Source organism: Equus przewalskii, chromosome 9 (genome assembly GCF_037783145.1).
Source record: "Equus przewalskii isolate Varuska chromosome 9, EquPr2, whole genome shotgun sequence".
In the NCBI taxonomy this organism is placed as follows: domain Eukaryota; kingdom Metazoa; phylum Chordata; class Mammalia; order Perissodactyla; family Equidae; genus Equus; species Equus przewalskii.
Genome location: NC_091839.1, coordinates 24,050,239 through 24,065,957, shown reverse-complemented (window position 1 = coordinate 24,065,957; position 15,719 = coordinate 24,050,239). Strand labels below are relative to the sequence as shown.

The 15,719-nt window shown below is 57.1% G+C and overlaps 2 protein-coding genes and 1 long non-coding RNA gene across 3 annotated transcripts; 2 read left to right on the top strand and 1 right to left on the bottom strand.

Annotated features, from left to right (window-relative positions):
* The first annotated feature begins 857 nt into the window (after positions 1–857).
* C9H19orf85 (chromosome 9 C19orf85 homolog) lies at positions 858–6,900 on the top strand. The gene is made up of 2 exons (XM_070633466.1): positions 858–1,030; positions 6,444–6,900. Exons 1-2 carry the CDS (start codon positions 858–860, stop codon positions 6,898–6,900), a joined length of 630 nt encoding a protein of 209 aa, XP_070489567.1.
* Positions 5,353–8,077, bottom strand: LOC139085531 (uncharacterized). Its single transcript, XR_011543893.1, has 2 exons — positions 7,955–8,077; positions 5,353–6,270 (listed from the first exon to the last, which is right to left on the bottom strand). It is a non-coding gene; the product is annotated as an uncharacterized lncRNA (long non-coding RNA).
* A 113-nt stretch (positions 8,078–8,190) lies between these two features.
* ISOC2 (isochorismatase domain containing 2) lies at positions 8,191–15,710 on the top strand. The gene is made up of 7 exons (XM_070633465.1): positions 8,191–8,390; positions 11,922–12,000; positions 12,541–12,678; positions 12,841–13,050; positions 13,358–13,428; positions 13,569–13,686; positions 15,311–15,710. The coding sequence occupies exons 3-7, from the start codon at positions 12,544–12,546 to the stop codon at positions 15,389–15,391; spliced, it is 615 nt and encodes a 204-aa protein (XP_070489566.1). The 5' UTR covers positions 8,191–8,390; positions 11,922–12,000; positions 12,541–12,543; the 3' UTR covers positions 15,392–15,710.
* Positions 15,711–15,719: the final 9 nt, after the last annotated feature.

The following is a 15,719-nucleotide window of genomic DNA, read 5'->3' as shown; positions in this document are numbered from 1 at the left end:
TGCTCATGTTTTCTCCCCCTCCCGTCACAGCCAGGCTGCACCTGAAACAGCCCCTCAGGTCACCCACCCAAGCCACCCAGCCCACAGGCGTCCCCCTCACCTCCTCCCAGAGCGCGAAACGCAGGGTTTGGGGGGGGAAATTGGCCCAGAAGCCAATCGGTCCTGCTGGCTGGAGACCCTGGGCACAGGCAAGACCCTGTCTGAGCCTCAGTTTCCACAGGATGCGGTGCCTGGAGCAGAAGGAGGCACAGGCAGGGGTGTCTGGAGGTGGGTAGACACACGCAGGGTGTCTGCCCTACAGTTTGTGCCATCTCCCCTCCCTCCCAGCCTGCACCCAAGCCCCCACCGCCCCCTCCTCGCCTCCAATTAAGGGTCCTCAACACTAATCGCAGGCGGTTGACTCGGCTCCTGGCCTCGCCTCCCTAATGAGGCCTTTGTCCCCTTAATTGGCCATCGCTTGCCTCTGCCCCCCACCTACGCCTCCCTGCCCCATATCCCAGGTCCAACTATGTGCTAATTGGGCCCCAGGGGGCGCACAGAGAGCCCCCTCCCCTCCCTGCCCTCTTTCCTCCCTATATCAGCCCCCCACCTCCAGGCCCCTCAAACCTTGGGGTCCAGCTCCTGGGAGGTAGGGAGCGGGGCGGGCCCAGGAGGGAGGTTTTGTTCTAATTCCTGGGGCCGGTCTCCCCCACGCGGCAGTGCCGGCTCTCCAGAGTCCACCTGCCCCTCCCATCTTCCCGTCCCCCTCCCCAGCCCTGAGCCCCCAGCCCTGGCTGCCCCTCTCTCCTCACAGATTTCGGGGGCTGCTCGGTGATCAGCAAGAATATTGTGGGGAGTTACCCCAGATCACCCCAGCCATGCACCCCGGGGCCCCCGCAGCCCCCGGCATCTCTGAGCCCGGCCCCCAGGAGCTGTGCGCCTTCATGAGGGGGGCGGCCGCCCACATGCTGCGCGCCCTGCACCCCCGGCGGACCCGGCCCCCCAAAAGGAGGCCCAACCACAGGAGGTTCCTGCACAACCAGATCTGCAGGTGAGGGGGGATGGATGGAGGTTGGGCAGAGGGGGCGGGGGGAGTCGAGCCCTCGGTTTTGGGGAGACCAGGCCCAGAGAGGACAGAGAGAGGTGGACCCCAGGGCTGGACGCAATCAACACTCGACATTCATTTATTGAGCACTGACTGTGTGCCCAGGCCCCACAGACCCATCGGTGCAAAGCGGACAGAATTCTCTGCCTTCACGGAGCCTGTGTTCCGTTGGAGGAGGCAGCTGCCGAGGGCCGGCCAAGATACAGGAGTAGATGACACGGTCTGACGCTGCAACGTGGATGCACCATGAAAACATGATGCTCAGTGAGAGAAGCCAGAAGCAAAAGGCCACGTGTTGTATGATTCTATTTACGTGAAATGTTCACAGTAGGCAAGTCTATAGAGCCAGAGGCGGATTAGGGGGTGCCAGGGGCTGGAGCCAGGGGGGTTGGGGAGTGCTTGTTAATAGGTAAGGGGCTTCCTTTTGGGGTGATGGAAAATTCTGGAAGGAATTAGAGGGGGTGGTTGCACAACATCGTGAATGCACCAAATGCCACTGAATTGCACACTTTACAATGGTTCATTTTATGTCATGTGAATTTTACCTCAATTTAAAAAAGTTATATCGTACATGAGAAGGCAATACGTGCTATGGAGGATGTGCTGGGGGAGGGGTGACATTTTAGGTAAGGTGTCAGGAATGGCTTCACTGATAAGGTGACATGTAAGCAGATACCTGGGGAGGAGAGGGAAGTAGCCCTGGGGCTGGCTGAAGGAAGAGCATTCTGGGCAGGAGACAGCAGGTGCAAAGGCCCTGAGGCAGGAACATCCCTGGAGTGTTCCAGGACCAGTAAGGAGGCCGGTGTGACTGGAGCAGAGTGAAAGGGGAGAGAATTAGTTTCAAAGGAATCAGGGGACTGATTGTGGAGACCTTGTGGGCTTCTGGAGGGAGCTGGGCTCTGAGCTGTGACGTGGTGGGATCTGAAAGGATCCTTCTGGCTGCTGAGTGGAGAACAGACTGAGTAGGGGGCAAGGGTGGAAGTGAGAGACCAAGGAGGATGCTACTGCAGTGGTCCAGGCGAGGGATAATGGTGGCTCAGACCAGAGTGGGGGCTGAGGGTGTGGAGATGGGGTCCAACTCAGCCTTTTTGAAGGCAGCGCCAGCACTGGCTGCTGTTCCAGGCAGGCCTTTCTAACCCACGCAGCACACTCGGCCCCTCTCCTGCTCAAGTGCTTCCCGTGGCTTACCAGGCCCTCAAGACAAAGGCTCCACCCCATCTCCTGCCCCGTTTGTCAGCCTCAGCTCCCCATCCAGCATTTCATCATTCAGCCTCTGGGCCTTTGCACATGCTGTTCCTTTGGCCAGGCAATGCTCTTCCCTGTCTCTAGGAATGCACATGGGGACCTCTACTCCCTTAAATCTCTGTTCAAGCCTGTCCTCCCTCTCACACCTCACCCAGCTGCATCTCACCTAGCCCTGTGCTCTCCCCTCACCCTGTGACAGTAACCAGTTTTTGACCACTTGCCATGTGTCAGATGCACCATACAAAGGCCTTGATATACAGTATGTCACCGAATGCTCCCAACAAACATGCCCAGTAGGTTCTGTCTCTGTCCTTATATTACAAACAAGGAGACTCAGAGAGGTTCGAGGACTTGCCCAAGGCTACCCAGCTAGAGAGTGGATACAACCCCAGGCACTCTGAGTCCAGAGCCCATGATCTGGACACTTGGCAAGCCTGCCTGGTTACAGCATCTCAGGGTCTTGAGGATGATGGTGATGTGATGATGACGATGATGATGGTGATGGCAAGGTGGTGATGATGGTGATGATGATGACAGTGGTGATGGTGATGATGATGGTGATGGTGATGATGATGATGATGGTGATGGCAATGGTGGTGATGATGATAGTGGTGATGGTTATGATGGTGGTGGTGATGATGGTGATGATGACTGTGATGATGATGATAGTGGTGGTGGTGATGATGGTGATGACAGTGATTATGATGGTGACGATGATGATAGTGGTGATGGTGATGATGATGATAATATGGCAATCATGGTAGCTAACACTTGTCTGACACTTAATATGTGCCAGGCACTGTTCCAAGCACTTTAGTATTAACTCAACTTACAATGAGTATGAACTCTGTAATCCCCCACAGTAATCCTAGAAGGTAGGTGCTATTACACCTTAATTTTCAGATGAGGAAACTGAGGCACGGAGAGGTAGAGTGACCTGCCCAAGGATCTGCTTTTCTGGAAGTAGGTTGCTCCTCCCAGCCAGCCCGGGACCTTGCCCCAGGAGGTCTTGGAACCAAATCTGAGTGAATGGGAGCCTGGTCCAGCCTGCCCCCTGCCCCCACACCACATGCCCCCTTCCACCAGGACGCCCAGCCCTGGTCATTTCCAAAAGGCTTACCTCCGCCATCCCACACACCCACCATTGAGGGGGAAAACAGCTTCCCAAACAGGGCCCAGCCCTGTGTTCCAGAGCTGGCCTTCTGACCCCTTGTCATCTGCTCCACGACCCCTCCCCATCTCAGCCCCCATCGGGGTTCCCTCCCCACCCCCTATCTGGCCCTCTCACCTCCCAGGTTCCCCGTCTGTCCTCCATGACTGACGCCTCCATGGTCCCCGGGGCCAGCTTCTCTGCTGTAGCATCCCGGACACCCCACCCCCTATGCCAGCTCTGCCACATGCTCCCCAGGGACCCGGGCTGCCTACAAGTGGCCTCGAGGAAGCCCTCGAGGGAGCCAGGAAGCTCTGGAGCACATTCCTCCGGGCACCCAGGCTCAGCCTGAGGAAATCCAGGTCAGAGGCAAGCTGTCCTCAGCATCTTCCCGCCCACATCCTGCTCCTCCCTCAGGTCCCCTCAGGCCCTGCTCCCTCAGGAGCCCTCTCCCACCCGGCCATATGAAGTTTTGACCTATAGCAAAGTCAAGACAGCTGTCTGATGCAGTAGTTCTCAGGAGGTGGTCCCCAGACCAGCAGCACCTGCACCTCCGTGTCACCTGGGAATGCATTAGAAACACAAATTCTCTGACCCCACCCCGGAGCTGCAGAACCAGAAGCTCTGGGGCCCAGGAACCTGTGTTTTAACCAGCCCTGCAGGTGTCCTGTTGTGTGCTGGCCTAAGGATCACTCATGAGCCATCGTTTCAATTTTACTCTCCATAACATCTTAGCATATTTCCTTCATCTATATCTTTTTTTTTTAAACAGTAGCTCTCCCCCACCCCTTTTTTTTTTTGGTGAGGAAGATTGGCCCTGAGCTAACACAAGTTGCCAATCTTCCTCTTTTTTTTTCTCCTCAAAGCCCCAGCACATAGTTGTATATCCTAGTTGTAGATCCTTCTAATTCTTCTACGTGGGACGCCACCGCAGCATGGCTTGACAAGTGGTGCTAGGTCTGTGCCCAGGATCCAAACAGGTGAACCCTGAGCCACCGAAGCAGAACACGTGAACTTAACTACTGGGCTGGCCCCCATCTATATCTTAAAAATAGTTTAAATTGCAAATGTCATGACTCTCAGGCCCTAATGTCATTATATTTAGTTTGTTCAAGTCGGGAACTATAATTTGCATGCGATTGTTACAAATCTTAAGTCAGTCCCTCTGTCTCTGCCTGTGTCTCAATCTCTCTCTCTCTCTCCCTCCATTTAACCTCACCTCCCGCGTCTGAAAGTCTCCCCGGGCGCTCAGAGCATGGCTATCCTCCTTGGCATCCAGGACGCTGTCAGAGTCGCAGCTCTCCCTACTTTATTTAAGAGCCAGATATATAGTCTTTCCTTGTGGCAAAATACACGTAACATAAAATTCACCATTTTGACCATCTTAAAGTGTACGATTCAGGGGCATTTCATGCATTCATAATGTTTTGCAACCGTCACCTCTATCTTGTTCCAGAACATTCTCATCACCCGAAAAGGAGACCCTGTGTCCATTATAGTCATTCCCCATCTCCCCTCCCTCTAGCACCTGGCAACCGCCAATCGCTGTCTCCAGGGATTTGCCTATTCTGGACATTTCCTATGAGCAGAATCACATGATATTAGATACACTGTTGGGACCGCCCCGTGGCCCAGTGGTTAAGTGCACATGTTCTGCTTTGGCCGCCTGGGGTTCACTAGTTTGGATCCTGGGTACAGACATGGCACCACTTGGCATGCCAGGCTGTGGTAGGCGTCCCACATATAAAATAGAGGAAGATGGGCGCGGACGTTAGCTCAGGGCCAGTCTTCCTCAGCAAACAGAGAAGGATTGGCAGCAGATGTTAGCTCAGGGCTAATCTTCCTCAAAAAAATAAATAAATAAGATCCACCGTTAAGTAAACCTTTTTATGGAAGTTTAACACACGTACAAAATGAGGCCCACGTCGTCCGTGTAGACTTGGATGGATTCTCCCAAAGGGAGCCCACTAAGGTAACCCGCACTCGGATCCGGGAGCCGGTGCTCACAGTGCCTCCCTCCTCCCCATGAGCCGCCGTGCTCATTTCCCTCACTGCCCATCAGTCAGCCTGTTTGGGGACTTTGTTTAAATGGAGTCAGGCAGCTACTGATGGCGAGTCTCAGCATCCCGCGTGTGCGTGGACTCGCTGGAACTGCCATCGTCAAACACCGCAGGCCGGCGGCTGGGACAACAGAAACCGACTTTCCCACGACTCTGGAGGCCAAAGTCCGAGGGCGAGGTGTGGGCAGGGCTGGTTCCTTCGGAGGCCTCCCTCCTGGGCATGTAGATGGTGGTCCCTCGGCGTGTGTCCTGATCTCCATTCAGCGGATTCGAGATGCTATTTTAACCTAAAGAGTCTACCTCCAAATACAGACACATTCTGAGGGCCTGGGGGTCAGGACTTCAACATACGAATTTTAGGGGGACACTGTTCAGCCCCTGACAGCTTGTGAGATCCGTCCATCTCGTTGCTGAGGGGGTGGGAATCCTGGGAGAGACCAGTGCAGTGGCTACTGCAGTCATCCAGGTGGGAGACGCTGAGAGCTGGGCAGATTCAAGAGCTGTTCAGGCAGTCAATGCCACAGAGAGTCAATGTTACACACGCACCGCCAGCCCTCAGTGCGTCTTTATGTGAGATTTTTCTTTGAAGGCACCCTTTCCTGGAGACAGTTTTTATGTTTCTATATTAGAATATGGTCCTAATAAATCTACACTTCAAAAAAGTTCTTAGTGCTGGATTAGATGTGCTGCCTTGTGCAGTGCACAACCCCCACAGCTGTTCAGAGCTTCCCCTACGAATGGGATCAGAAAGATTGACTGTCAGACTCAAGAAAACGGACCTGGGGTCAGGGAGGTTAGCAAAGAAAAGAAACATAGGGAGAGAGAGAAGGGACAAACCACTCCTGGATGGCAGACAGGAGGGGACTCCTCCATGGTCATCCAGCTAATGCCCATCTCTCTGCAGGCAGTTTGCCAAGATCGAGGCTGCCACCCAGCGCCTGGCCCTAACTATCCTGTCCCAGGAGGCACCTCCCCAGCGACGGCTGCCCCAAAGACCGCCCCCACCTCCTCCATCCCCCTTCCTGGGGGTGGCCTGCGCTGTGGCACCCACTGAGGTGCCCCTTGCCGGCCCCAGCCTGAGCCTTGCTGTCCTGGATGCCTCCACCCTGGACCTCTTCGATGACATTGCACTCACCCCAGAGTGTCCCTCAGTGCCATCTGACCTGTCCCATTCTGCTGTGGGGCAGCCAGACCTGAGGCAGGCCCCACATTTCTCTGATTCCTTGCCTCTGACCCCACATACCCTTCGGGGAGGGGACGAGTTCTTGGCTCCCGAGGGGAGTTGGGTGGGCCAGTGGGAGATGCCTTGTGCCTGGGATTCTCAGGAGGTCCCTGAGGGCTGGGGAATCTGCTCCCCATGATGCCCAATCTCAACCCAGCCTAGGCCCTGGACAAACCAGAGGCCCCCGTGACAGCTCTTCAGCCACCCCCGGGGAGACCCCTCTCCGTCCACTCCCTCCTGGCAGCCCCTGGGGAAAGAGACCAAGCCCAGACTCCCACCTCTGACCACGGCCTCAGGGGGCTTCTGCAGGGTCCAGCGCGCCACCTCTGCCTCCTCTGGGGACCCCCTCACTCTCTCCACCCCCCACCTTCTCCCTTCTTCCTTCAAAGCCCCATCTCCTCGGCGTCTGTCGCTCCTGCTTCCCCTCACCCTCGCTCACCTCTGCCTGATGTCTGGTCTTGTCTCATTTACTCCCAAGGACTTACTGAGCACCTGTTGTGTGCCAGGCCCAGGTCTAGGTGCTGAGGACTCAGCAGCAAATAAAACAATCTCTGCCCTCGTGGAGCTCACGTTTGGGGGGCGTGGGGGGCGGAGAACTGATAATAAATGAGGACACGGACACATTATACAATTTTAAAATGCAAGATAAATTTCTGATTTCCGATTGGAATTAGTGCTGTACAGAAAATAGAACAGCGACCTGATGGAGTGGCTATTTGACATCTGGTGATCAGGAAAGGCCCTGAATGGTGGGAAGGTCTGGGGTGCAGGCAGAGGCAACAGCACGTGCAAAGGCCCTGAGGTGGGGCCTTGGCGGAACAGCAAGAGAGCCAGCGTGGCTGGAGTGGACAGGGGGAGAATGGTAAGAGGTGAGGCCCCAGTTAACAAAGGCAGACCATGAATTGGGAGTCGTTTGGATTTTATTCCAAGACTGATGGGAAATTCTCTCTGTCTTTCTCTCAACCCCCTTTCTAAGCACAGAGTCTAAACAGTACAAGCCCCACCCTACGAGGCAGGTGCTGTACAGATGGGGAAACTGAGGCTGCACAGAGCACAGACTGAGCTGGGTGGAAAGGGACTGAGGTTCCCGGAAGGTGCTTGGGTCTCTTTGTAAGTTTCTGTCTCTAGACAGAGGAGACAGGGTTCGAACCCCACGCCTGCCCTCGCCCTGGGCACGGCCCTCCCTCCCTTACCCTCTCGGCCTCAGTGGTCTGGCGGGTACGATGCTGCGGGCCGCAACCCACCTTCCCCGCTGGACCCCGCGTTCTCTGCAGCCGCATCACCGCTCGGCCCCGGGCCCGCCACTCACGCTCTCCGCGGCTTCCCATTGGTCGAACGCGTTGCCTTCCCGCCCCCCTCCCCCACCCGGCGGGCCAATCACGTCCTCAAGACTGACAGGCGCCCCCTCCAAGGAGGGCGAAGCAGCGCCTCTTGCGATTGGCCGGGAACGGGGTAGGGAGGAGGGCGGAGCTGGGGCGAGCGCCGATTGGGCGGCTCCGTCTGGGTGGGCAGGACGTGGACGGTCCAGGGGTCGCGGGAGCTGGCCAAGTGTCGCAACCCGGGAAAACAGCGACCCGACCCGAGTACTCGGTTGTAGGACCTGAGAGGTGCAAGTCCGGACTCCGAGAGGTGAGTATCTCCCAGGCCCCACCTGCCGAGGGGCGGGCCGGGCTCGAACCCGGCGCCTTCTGGATAAGGCCTCCCGCCCGCGCTGCCGGGGACCAACCTTACTGCCCGAGGCTCTGCCAGGACGTCCCGGCCGAGGTCACACGGCCAGGGGGAGGACTCCGGCCCGGGCTCTGCGGAGCTGGCTGGCAAGGGACTCGAACCCGCCGCGGGTCGCGCCCGCCGCCTCTGCACCCCTGGCCAAGTTCTGCTTCATCCCTGCGGGGTGGGTGGGTCTGACCCCCACTTCTCCGAGGAGGAAACTGAGGCCCAGACAGTGTGAAACTTGTCCAGGGTTACACAGCCAGGGAGTCCGGGCTGCAGGGCTGGGTCCCCCGAGCCCGCGAGCTCACATGGGGGATCTAAGCAGCCCCACCCGCCCCCCAAGTTGACGCCCACTTCAGGCCGCTCCTCCTCCAGCCTCGGGTTCGCTCCGACCCCCGAGCTCCGCCTTGGACCTTCTCATCACTCCCCACGACGCCCCCAAATCTGTCTTGAGCCCAGATTCCCTCCCCACGTTCACACACACACACTCCCCCCGCCCCCCAGCACCAAATTTTTTCGTCTTCTCCCAAAAATGATTCCCCTCCCCAGGGCCCCAATTAGTCCCTGGGACCTGCCACTCACCAGACGGAAACCTGGGGGTTTTCCTTCGCCCCCCACAGCCAGTCCCACCTGCCCCCTGAATCTCTCCCCCCTCCTCTCTGTGCCCTCTGCCTGAATAGGAGCCCAGGCCTCACCCTTGCCCCCCGGACCCCAGCCCCAGCTTTCTCCTTGGCCTCCGCTCCAGTCCAGCCCCACAGTGGCCAGGGAGGGCTCCTTGGTTTGTTTTAGCTTTTGAAAACTTTTTATGGAAGTATATGACATATGCAGGTAAACCTACAAATGGCAAATACACAGCTTGGGGGCCGGCCGGTGGCGCAGCGGTTAAGTGCGCACGTTCCGCTTCAGCGGTCCAGTTCGCCGGTTTGGATCCCGGGTGCGGACGTGGCACCGCTTGGCACGCCATGCTGTGGTAGGCGTCCGGCATATGAAGTAGGGGAAGATGGATGTTAGCTCAGAGCCAGTCTTCCTCAGCAAAAAGAGGAGGATTGGCAGTAGATGTTAGCTCAGGGCTAATCTTCCTCAAAAAACAAACAAACAAATACACAACTCAAATAAATTTTCACGAAGCCAATGCTCTGGTGGAAACAGCATCCAAATCCAGAGGTCGAACATCTCCCACACCCCGAATTCCTCTTGTACCCCCAAGGATAACCATTATCATAACTTCAATGCCACAGATTGGTTTTGCGGGGTTCTCCTTTTAGGTAACTATTTTATTGTGATGTATTTATCCCTGGCTGGACAACCTGTTACACACTGTCCACAGTTCAGAAGGAGAAGCGTACGCGAGAGTCAAATCTCCTTCAGGCTCTGTCCTCGTGACCAGTTCTGCCGTCTGAACTATCTGTTCTTATCTGCCTGCTGGAGACGGCACATGTGGACACAAGCCGTACACACAGCTTTTCTTTCTTTTTTCTGGCACGAGTGGGAGCACTGCCATACACACTGTTCTGCTTTTTTTTTTTTTTTCCACTGTTACCATATCTTGGACACCTTTCCATATTGTTACTTAAAGAGCATCCTTGTAATTTTCCTGGCTGCAAGGAATTCCGTAGTATGGATATACCACGACCTCTGTAACCGGTACTCTCGCCTTGGGCGTTTAGACGTGTTTCTACTCCTTTCTCTGCCGTAGAGGCGCGCAGTGAATAAGCTTGTGTCGTTTCACACGGATGTCTCTAGGATAAATCCTTAGCAGCGAGTGTTCTGGGTCAGAAGGTTCGCGGGTCTATAATATGGAGAAATGTGGCCACATAGTCTCCCCCGGGGCTCTCCAGGGGTCTCCTGCCAGCCCCAGGGGCTGCGGACGTTCCGGGCCGCACCTGACCCTCCCTCCCGTGTCCTGAAGAGTTAACACGGTGAGTGGGAGCGAGAAGGGCTCTCCACGTGGAGCGGCCCCCCGGGCAGAAGCCAGGAGGTGGCACATGGCCAGCGGCGGCCGGAGTGTCCCCAGCGCCTGGTGGGCGGGGTTACATCTCAATCCTGAGGACAGACGGCAGCCACGGGGGCGGGGCTGAGGCAGGGGAGGAGCCGATTGGCCGGGCCTTCCCCGCGGGGCGGGGCGGGGGCGGGGAGGCGGGCGCCGATTGGGCGGCTCGGTCTGGGTGGGCGGGACGTCAGCTCTGGGTTTCCTGAAAGACTCCTCTCTCCGCTTCCTCCTGGAGAACTTTGCCGACTCTGCCAAGATAGATCAGGTTCCCTAGAAGTCCGCCACTGATCACAGTTGTAATTATGTGATTAATTAATTCAGTGTGGTTTTGTTCTTGAGGGAATTTCCGTGCCATTTTTTTCACTGAGAGAAAATTCACCATTTCCAACCATCCTCTAGCTTTTAAATTTCAGATACGTCGCGCATAGGAAACATTTTCTATGGTAGATGTGTTCGGCTGAAAGAAAAGTCATAAACACCTGTGTGTGCTCCCCACCCAGATGTAAAACTTGCCCTGACTGTTAGCCCTCCACAGGGTGGGTCCCCAGGGTGTCCTGTGTCCCAAATAAATTAACAGATAAGTGAGTGAACACGCAGAGGGAGAAGGAGCTACAGACAAGAGCCCAGCTGGGACCCCCAGTAGTGCAGCAACTCAGGGACCCAGGGACACAAGCCCCTCTGGGGACACGGGTGAAGACCTGCTGAGACTGGAAACCCCAGAGCCCAGGGCCCCAGATGCTGGGAGACGGGGCCACTCTGACCTGGAGGCGGGTGCACCTCTCCTCGCTGGGGACCTTGGGCAAGTCCTGGCCCCGGGCCAGGGTGTCCTCCCCTGTAAGGGCTCCACCAGGCCTGCCTGTTCTTTTTCTTTTTTCAAAATTGTGGCAAAATATACGTAACATAAAATTTACCATTGTAACCACTTAAAGTATAGAATTAGGGGCCGGCCCGCGGCCGAGTGGTTAAGCTCACTCGCTCCGCTTATGCGGCACCGGGTTTTGCCGGTTCGGGTCCTGGGCATGGACATGGCACTGCTCATCAAGCCATGCTGAGGTGGCATCCCACATGCCACAACTAGAAGGACCCACAACTAAAAATATACAACTATGTACTGGGGGGCTTTGGGGAAAAAAAGGGGAAAAAAATCTAAAATTATAGAATTAAGTGGCATTTAACTACATTCATAATGTCGTGCAACCACCACTACTTTCTAGTTCAAGAACGTTTTCATCTCCCCAAATGGAAGCTCTGTACCCATTAGGCAGTCCCACCCCATGCCCTGAGTCACTGGCGACCGCCAGTCCGCTTCCTGTCTCTGTGGGTTTGATCATTGTGGACATTTCATATAAATGCAGTTATACAATGAGTGGCCTTTAGTGACTGGCCTCTCTCACTGAGCACGCTGCTTCTGAGTTTCCTCCATGAAGCAGCATGTACCAGCGCTTCACTCCTTCCTACAGCTGGATAACACTCCACTGCACGGGGCCCCAGCCTTTCCATCTAAGACCTGGAGGGCCCTTCAGCCGGTGCACTTGACACGTGAGTAAACTGATTTCAGAGGCTCGAAACTCCAGAGCACTGCCCCCCACCCAGGCCAGGCCCAGGACGGGGGTGGTGCTGCCCGGAGAAGGCAGCTCCTGCCCCGCTCCCTCTGTTACCAGCAGTGGGCCGTTGGGCAGTCACTTCCCTGCTCAGCCTTGGTTTCCTCCTGGGCTGAGTGAGGATCACAGTTGGAGCGATTGGGGGCGGGTGGGGGGCGGGGGCAGCCGGTATTGTTGACAACCAGTCGGCTCCAAGAAGGAGAAGCCTTCCCAGGGCTCCAGGAGAGTGGGGCTGGGAGCACAGGGGCAGACAAGGTCAGAGAAGGCTTCCTGGGGAAGTGACCTCCTGGCCAAATAGGACACACTGAGAAAGAAGTACCTCCAGGCCCAGGGAACAGCAGATGCGAAGGCCTGCAGGTGGGAGGACAGAAGTTTGCAAAGCACCTTGCAGGCTGAAAGGGTCTGCTAAGTACATGGACCCTGGACATGCAGAGGGGTCCCCTCCCCGCCTGACCTTGGCCCCTCTGCCCACCCCCAGGACATGGCAGCTATGAAGCCCAGCCTGGGCCGAGTCCTCCCTGGATCATCCATCCTATTCCTGTGTGACATGCAGGAGAAGTTCCGCCATGTCATGTACTTCCCCCAGATTGTCTCTATGGCCGCCCGCATGCTCAAGGTATGGGCCCCTCCTCCCTCAGAGGTGGGAGTCCAGGTCCCTAGCCCCTCCTCCCTCAGACCCAGGCATCCTGGCCCCCAGCCCCTCCTCCCCAAGACCAGGAGCCTGAGCCCCCAGACCCTTCCCTTGGGCTCAGGCCCTTGTTCCCCTTCCCCAGTACAGGTGGCCCGGATGCTGGAGATACCAGCCGTGCTGACGGAGCAGTACCCACAAGGCCTGGGCCCCACAGTGCCTGAGCTGGGGGCTGAGGGCCTGCGGGCGCTGCCCAAAACCTGCCTCAGCATGGTGCCTGTGGTGCGGCAGGAGCTGGACGCACGGCCCCAGCTGCGTTCTGTGCTCCTCTGTGGCATTGAGGCACAGGCCTGCATCTTGGTGAGACCCTGGCTGACCCTTGGGCACCCCCGTTCTCACCTGGGACCCCCCTCATCCTAAAAAGGATATCCTTTCCTGACCCAGAACCCTCTAACCTCCCAGCAAGACCCCCTTCCTACCCATGATCCCCCTTCTGACCTGGAACCTTCATCCTCTCTCAGGACCCCTCTCCTTACCTGAGGCACCCCCCTACTGGGGGGGTCCTGCCCTGATCTGAGCCTCCCTCATCCACATCCTGGCTCCCCAGTCCCTCACCAGGGACCTCTGTTCTTGTCTGGGGTTGACCCTGACCTCTCTCTGCCCCCAGAACACAGCCCTGGACCTCCTGGACCGGGGGCTGCAGGTCCACGTGGTGGTGGACGCCTGCTCCTCCCGCAGGTAGGAGGGTCCTGCCAAGGGATGGGTGCATGTGGGGTATGGGCGGGGTGCCCAGGAAGAACCAGGGGACAAGATCGCTGCCAAGTTTGCCAGTATCTGGGTGTCCAAGCCGCGGCACCGACCCCTCTCTCCCCCTGCAGCCAGGTGGACCGGCTGGTGGCACTGGCCCGGATGCGGCAGAGCGGGGCCTTCCTCTCCACCAGTGAAGGGCTCATTCTGCAGCTTATGGGTGATGCCGCCCACCCCCGTTTCAAAGAGGTACTGGCCCCCCAACCCTCTCCGCCTCCCATATAAATGGCAGATATCTCTTCAGTACCCACCACATATTCGTGGAATACATCCTGGAACGCAGCAGCCTGCCACCTCCAAGGGGACTAAGTTTAGTGGGGGAGGCCCCATCAACACCATAAATCAGTGAAAGGAGAAGCTGTCAGGTGGCCATGAGAACTGTGGAGAGAGAGAAGGTGGGGGAGGGAATCAGGGGTGTCGGGGTGTAATGGAGGGGTTGCACACGGTGGTCCAGAGGCCTCCTGGGAGAAAGTGACTTCAGAGGGAGGTGAGGATGGGAGCAAGCCAGGCAGGCACGGGGAAGAACAGTCCAGTAGAGACTCCGTAGATGGGCGCCCCTTGACCTGCTCCACCCATCCCCTCCCCTCCCTGCCCTCCACCACTCTCCATACCTACCACCCAAGTGACCTTCCTAGTGCCCAGGTCTGACCAGGTAGCCACTGCTGCTTCATACCCTTGGCCCTCAGGATAGCGGGACATGACCAAACTTGACATTCCCAGCCCTCCGAAGTCTGCACCTTTCCCTCCTCTTAGTTCAGTTCGGTTGAGCTTTCATTGAGCGCCTGCTGTGTGCCAGCCACCGTGGCAGGTCCCGGGGCAAGAGCAAAAGCCAATCTATTCAATTACACTTTGTGGCCTGGAGCTGGGGAGGGGATGTGGGGAGCGTGTGAGAAATAAGGTGGGGGCCAGAAGCAGGGAGGCCCCTCCTGGGGGTGGCCTTGAAGCAGAGATTTGAAGGGGAAGGAGCAGCCAGGCATCCAAGTGTTCCTGGCAGAGGGAACGGCTAGGGCAAGGGCCTGGAGATGGCACTGTGCCTGCCTTATTCAAGGGCCCCTAGTGGGGCATGGTGAGCGCAGGGGCAGTGTGGGAGGAGGGGAGGCAGGGAGGAGCCAGCGTGACTCTTCCCGAAGATTTGGGATTTTAGAAGATTTCAGATTTTAGCGATGGATGGGCAGCCACGGGGTTTTGCGCAGGGGAGCTGGCCATGGTCAGCTCTGCAGTGTGGTGCTCGGTGGCCAATGGCTGTGGGCAGGTGGCAGGAAGGAGGAAGACCAGAGTGGAGGCAGTGGGGATGCAGGCTTTGCTTATTTTTATTTTTCACTTTCTGGAGGTAAGCTGATGGTTACAATGTAGGAGAAGGCAGCTCGAGAGAGGCTCCAAGTTTTCAGCTCAAGCAGCTGTGCTCATGCTGTCTGCTGATTGGGGGAGGATGATGAGTTTGAGAGGTCAAGTGACAACTGACATCTGAGAGGCAGCTGGATAAATAAGTCTGGAGTTGAGCGGCAAGGCGGGCTGGATTTGGGAGTTGATGGATGGGAGAGGTGAGATTACTCAAGAAGAAGCCCCAGGACAGAGCCCACCCTTAGTGGTCCAAGCCAGCAAAGTTGACCAAGATGGCAGGCGATCAGGTGCTAACCCAGGCAGCTATGGTGAAAGAGAGGCCCCAGGAAAACTTTTGAGACGCGGGAATGGTTGGTCTGACCAGTTGCTGCCTAGAGGGCAAGGGACATGAAAATAGAGAAGTGTCCCTTGGATCTGTCCTCCAAGTGATGGGGACCCTCACTCTTCCCTGACTTCCCCTCTTTCCCTACAGATCCAGAAGATCCTCAAGGAGCCGGTCCCGGACACTGGGTTGCTGGGCCTCTTCCAAGGCCAGAACCCCCTCTTCCAGTGAACTCCTGACCCTGCCTGGAGGGGAGACCACCCTCTTGTCACTGGGATGGGGGAAGCGCTTTCCCCCCATCCTTGGATCCCAAGAGTGGTGCAATCCACCGGGAGTACCGCCCCCTCGGGAGGGGAGGCGGGTGCTGCCTTGCCATTGGGTGACAGCTCCCGGAAATGCAAATGAGTCCCCTGGAAGCTGGGAGGGAGTTGGCCGAGCCGAGCTGGAGGCGGGGCTCGGCCCCGGGCCACTTCAAGGGGCGGGAAAGGGAGGGGGAGTCACAGACTGTGTGGGACCCGGACTCGCGGAATAAACAATTGATGTGGCTGTGGACCGAACC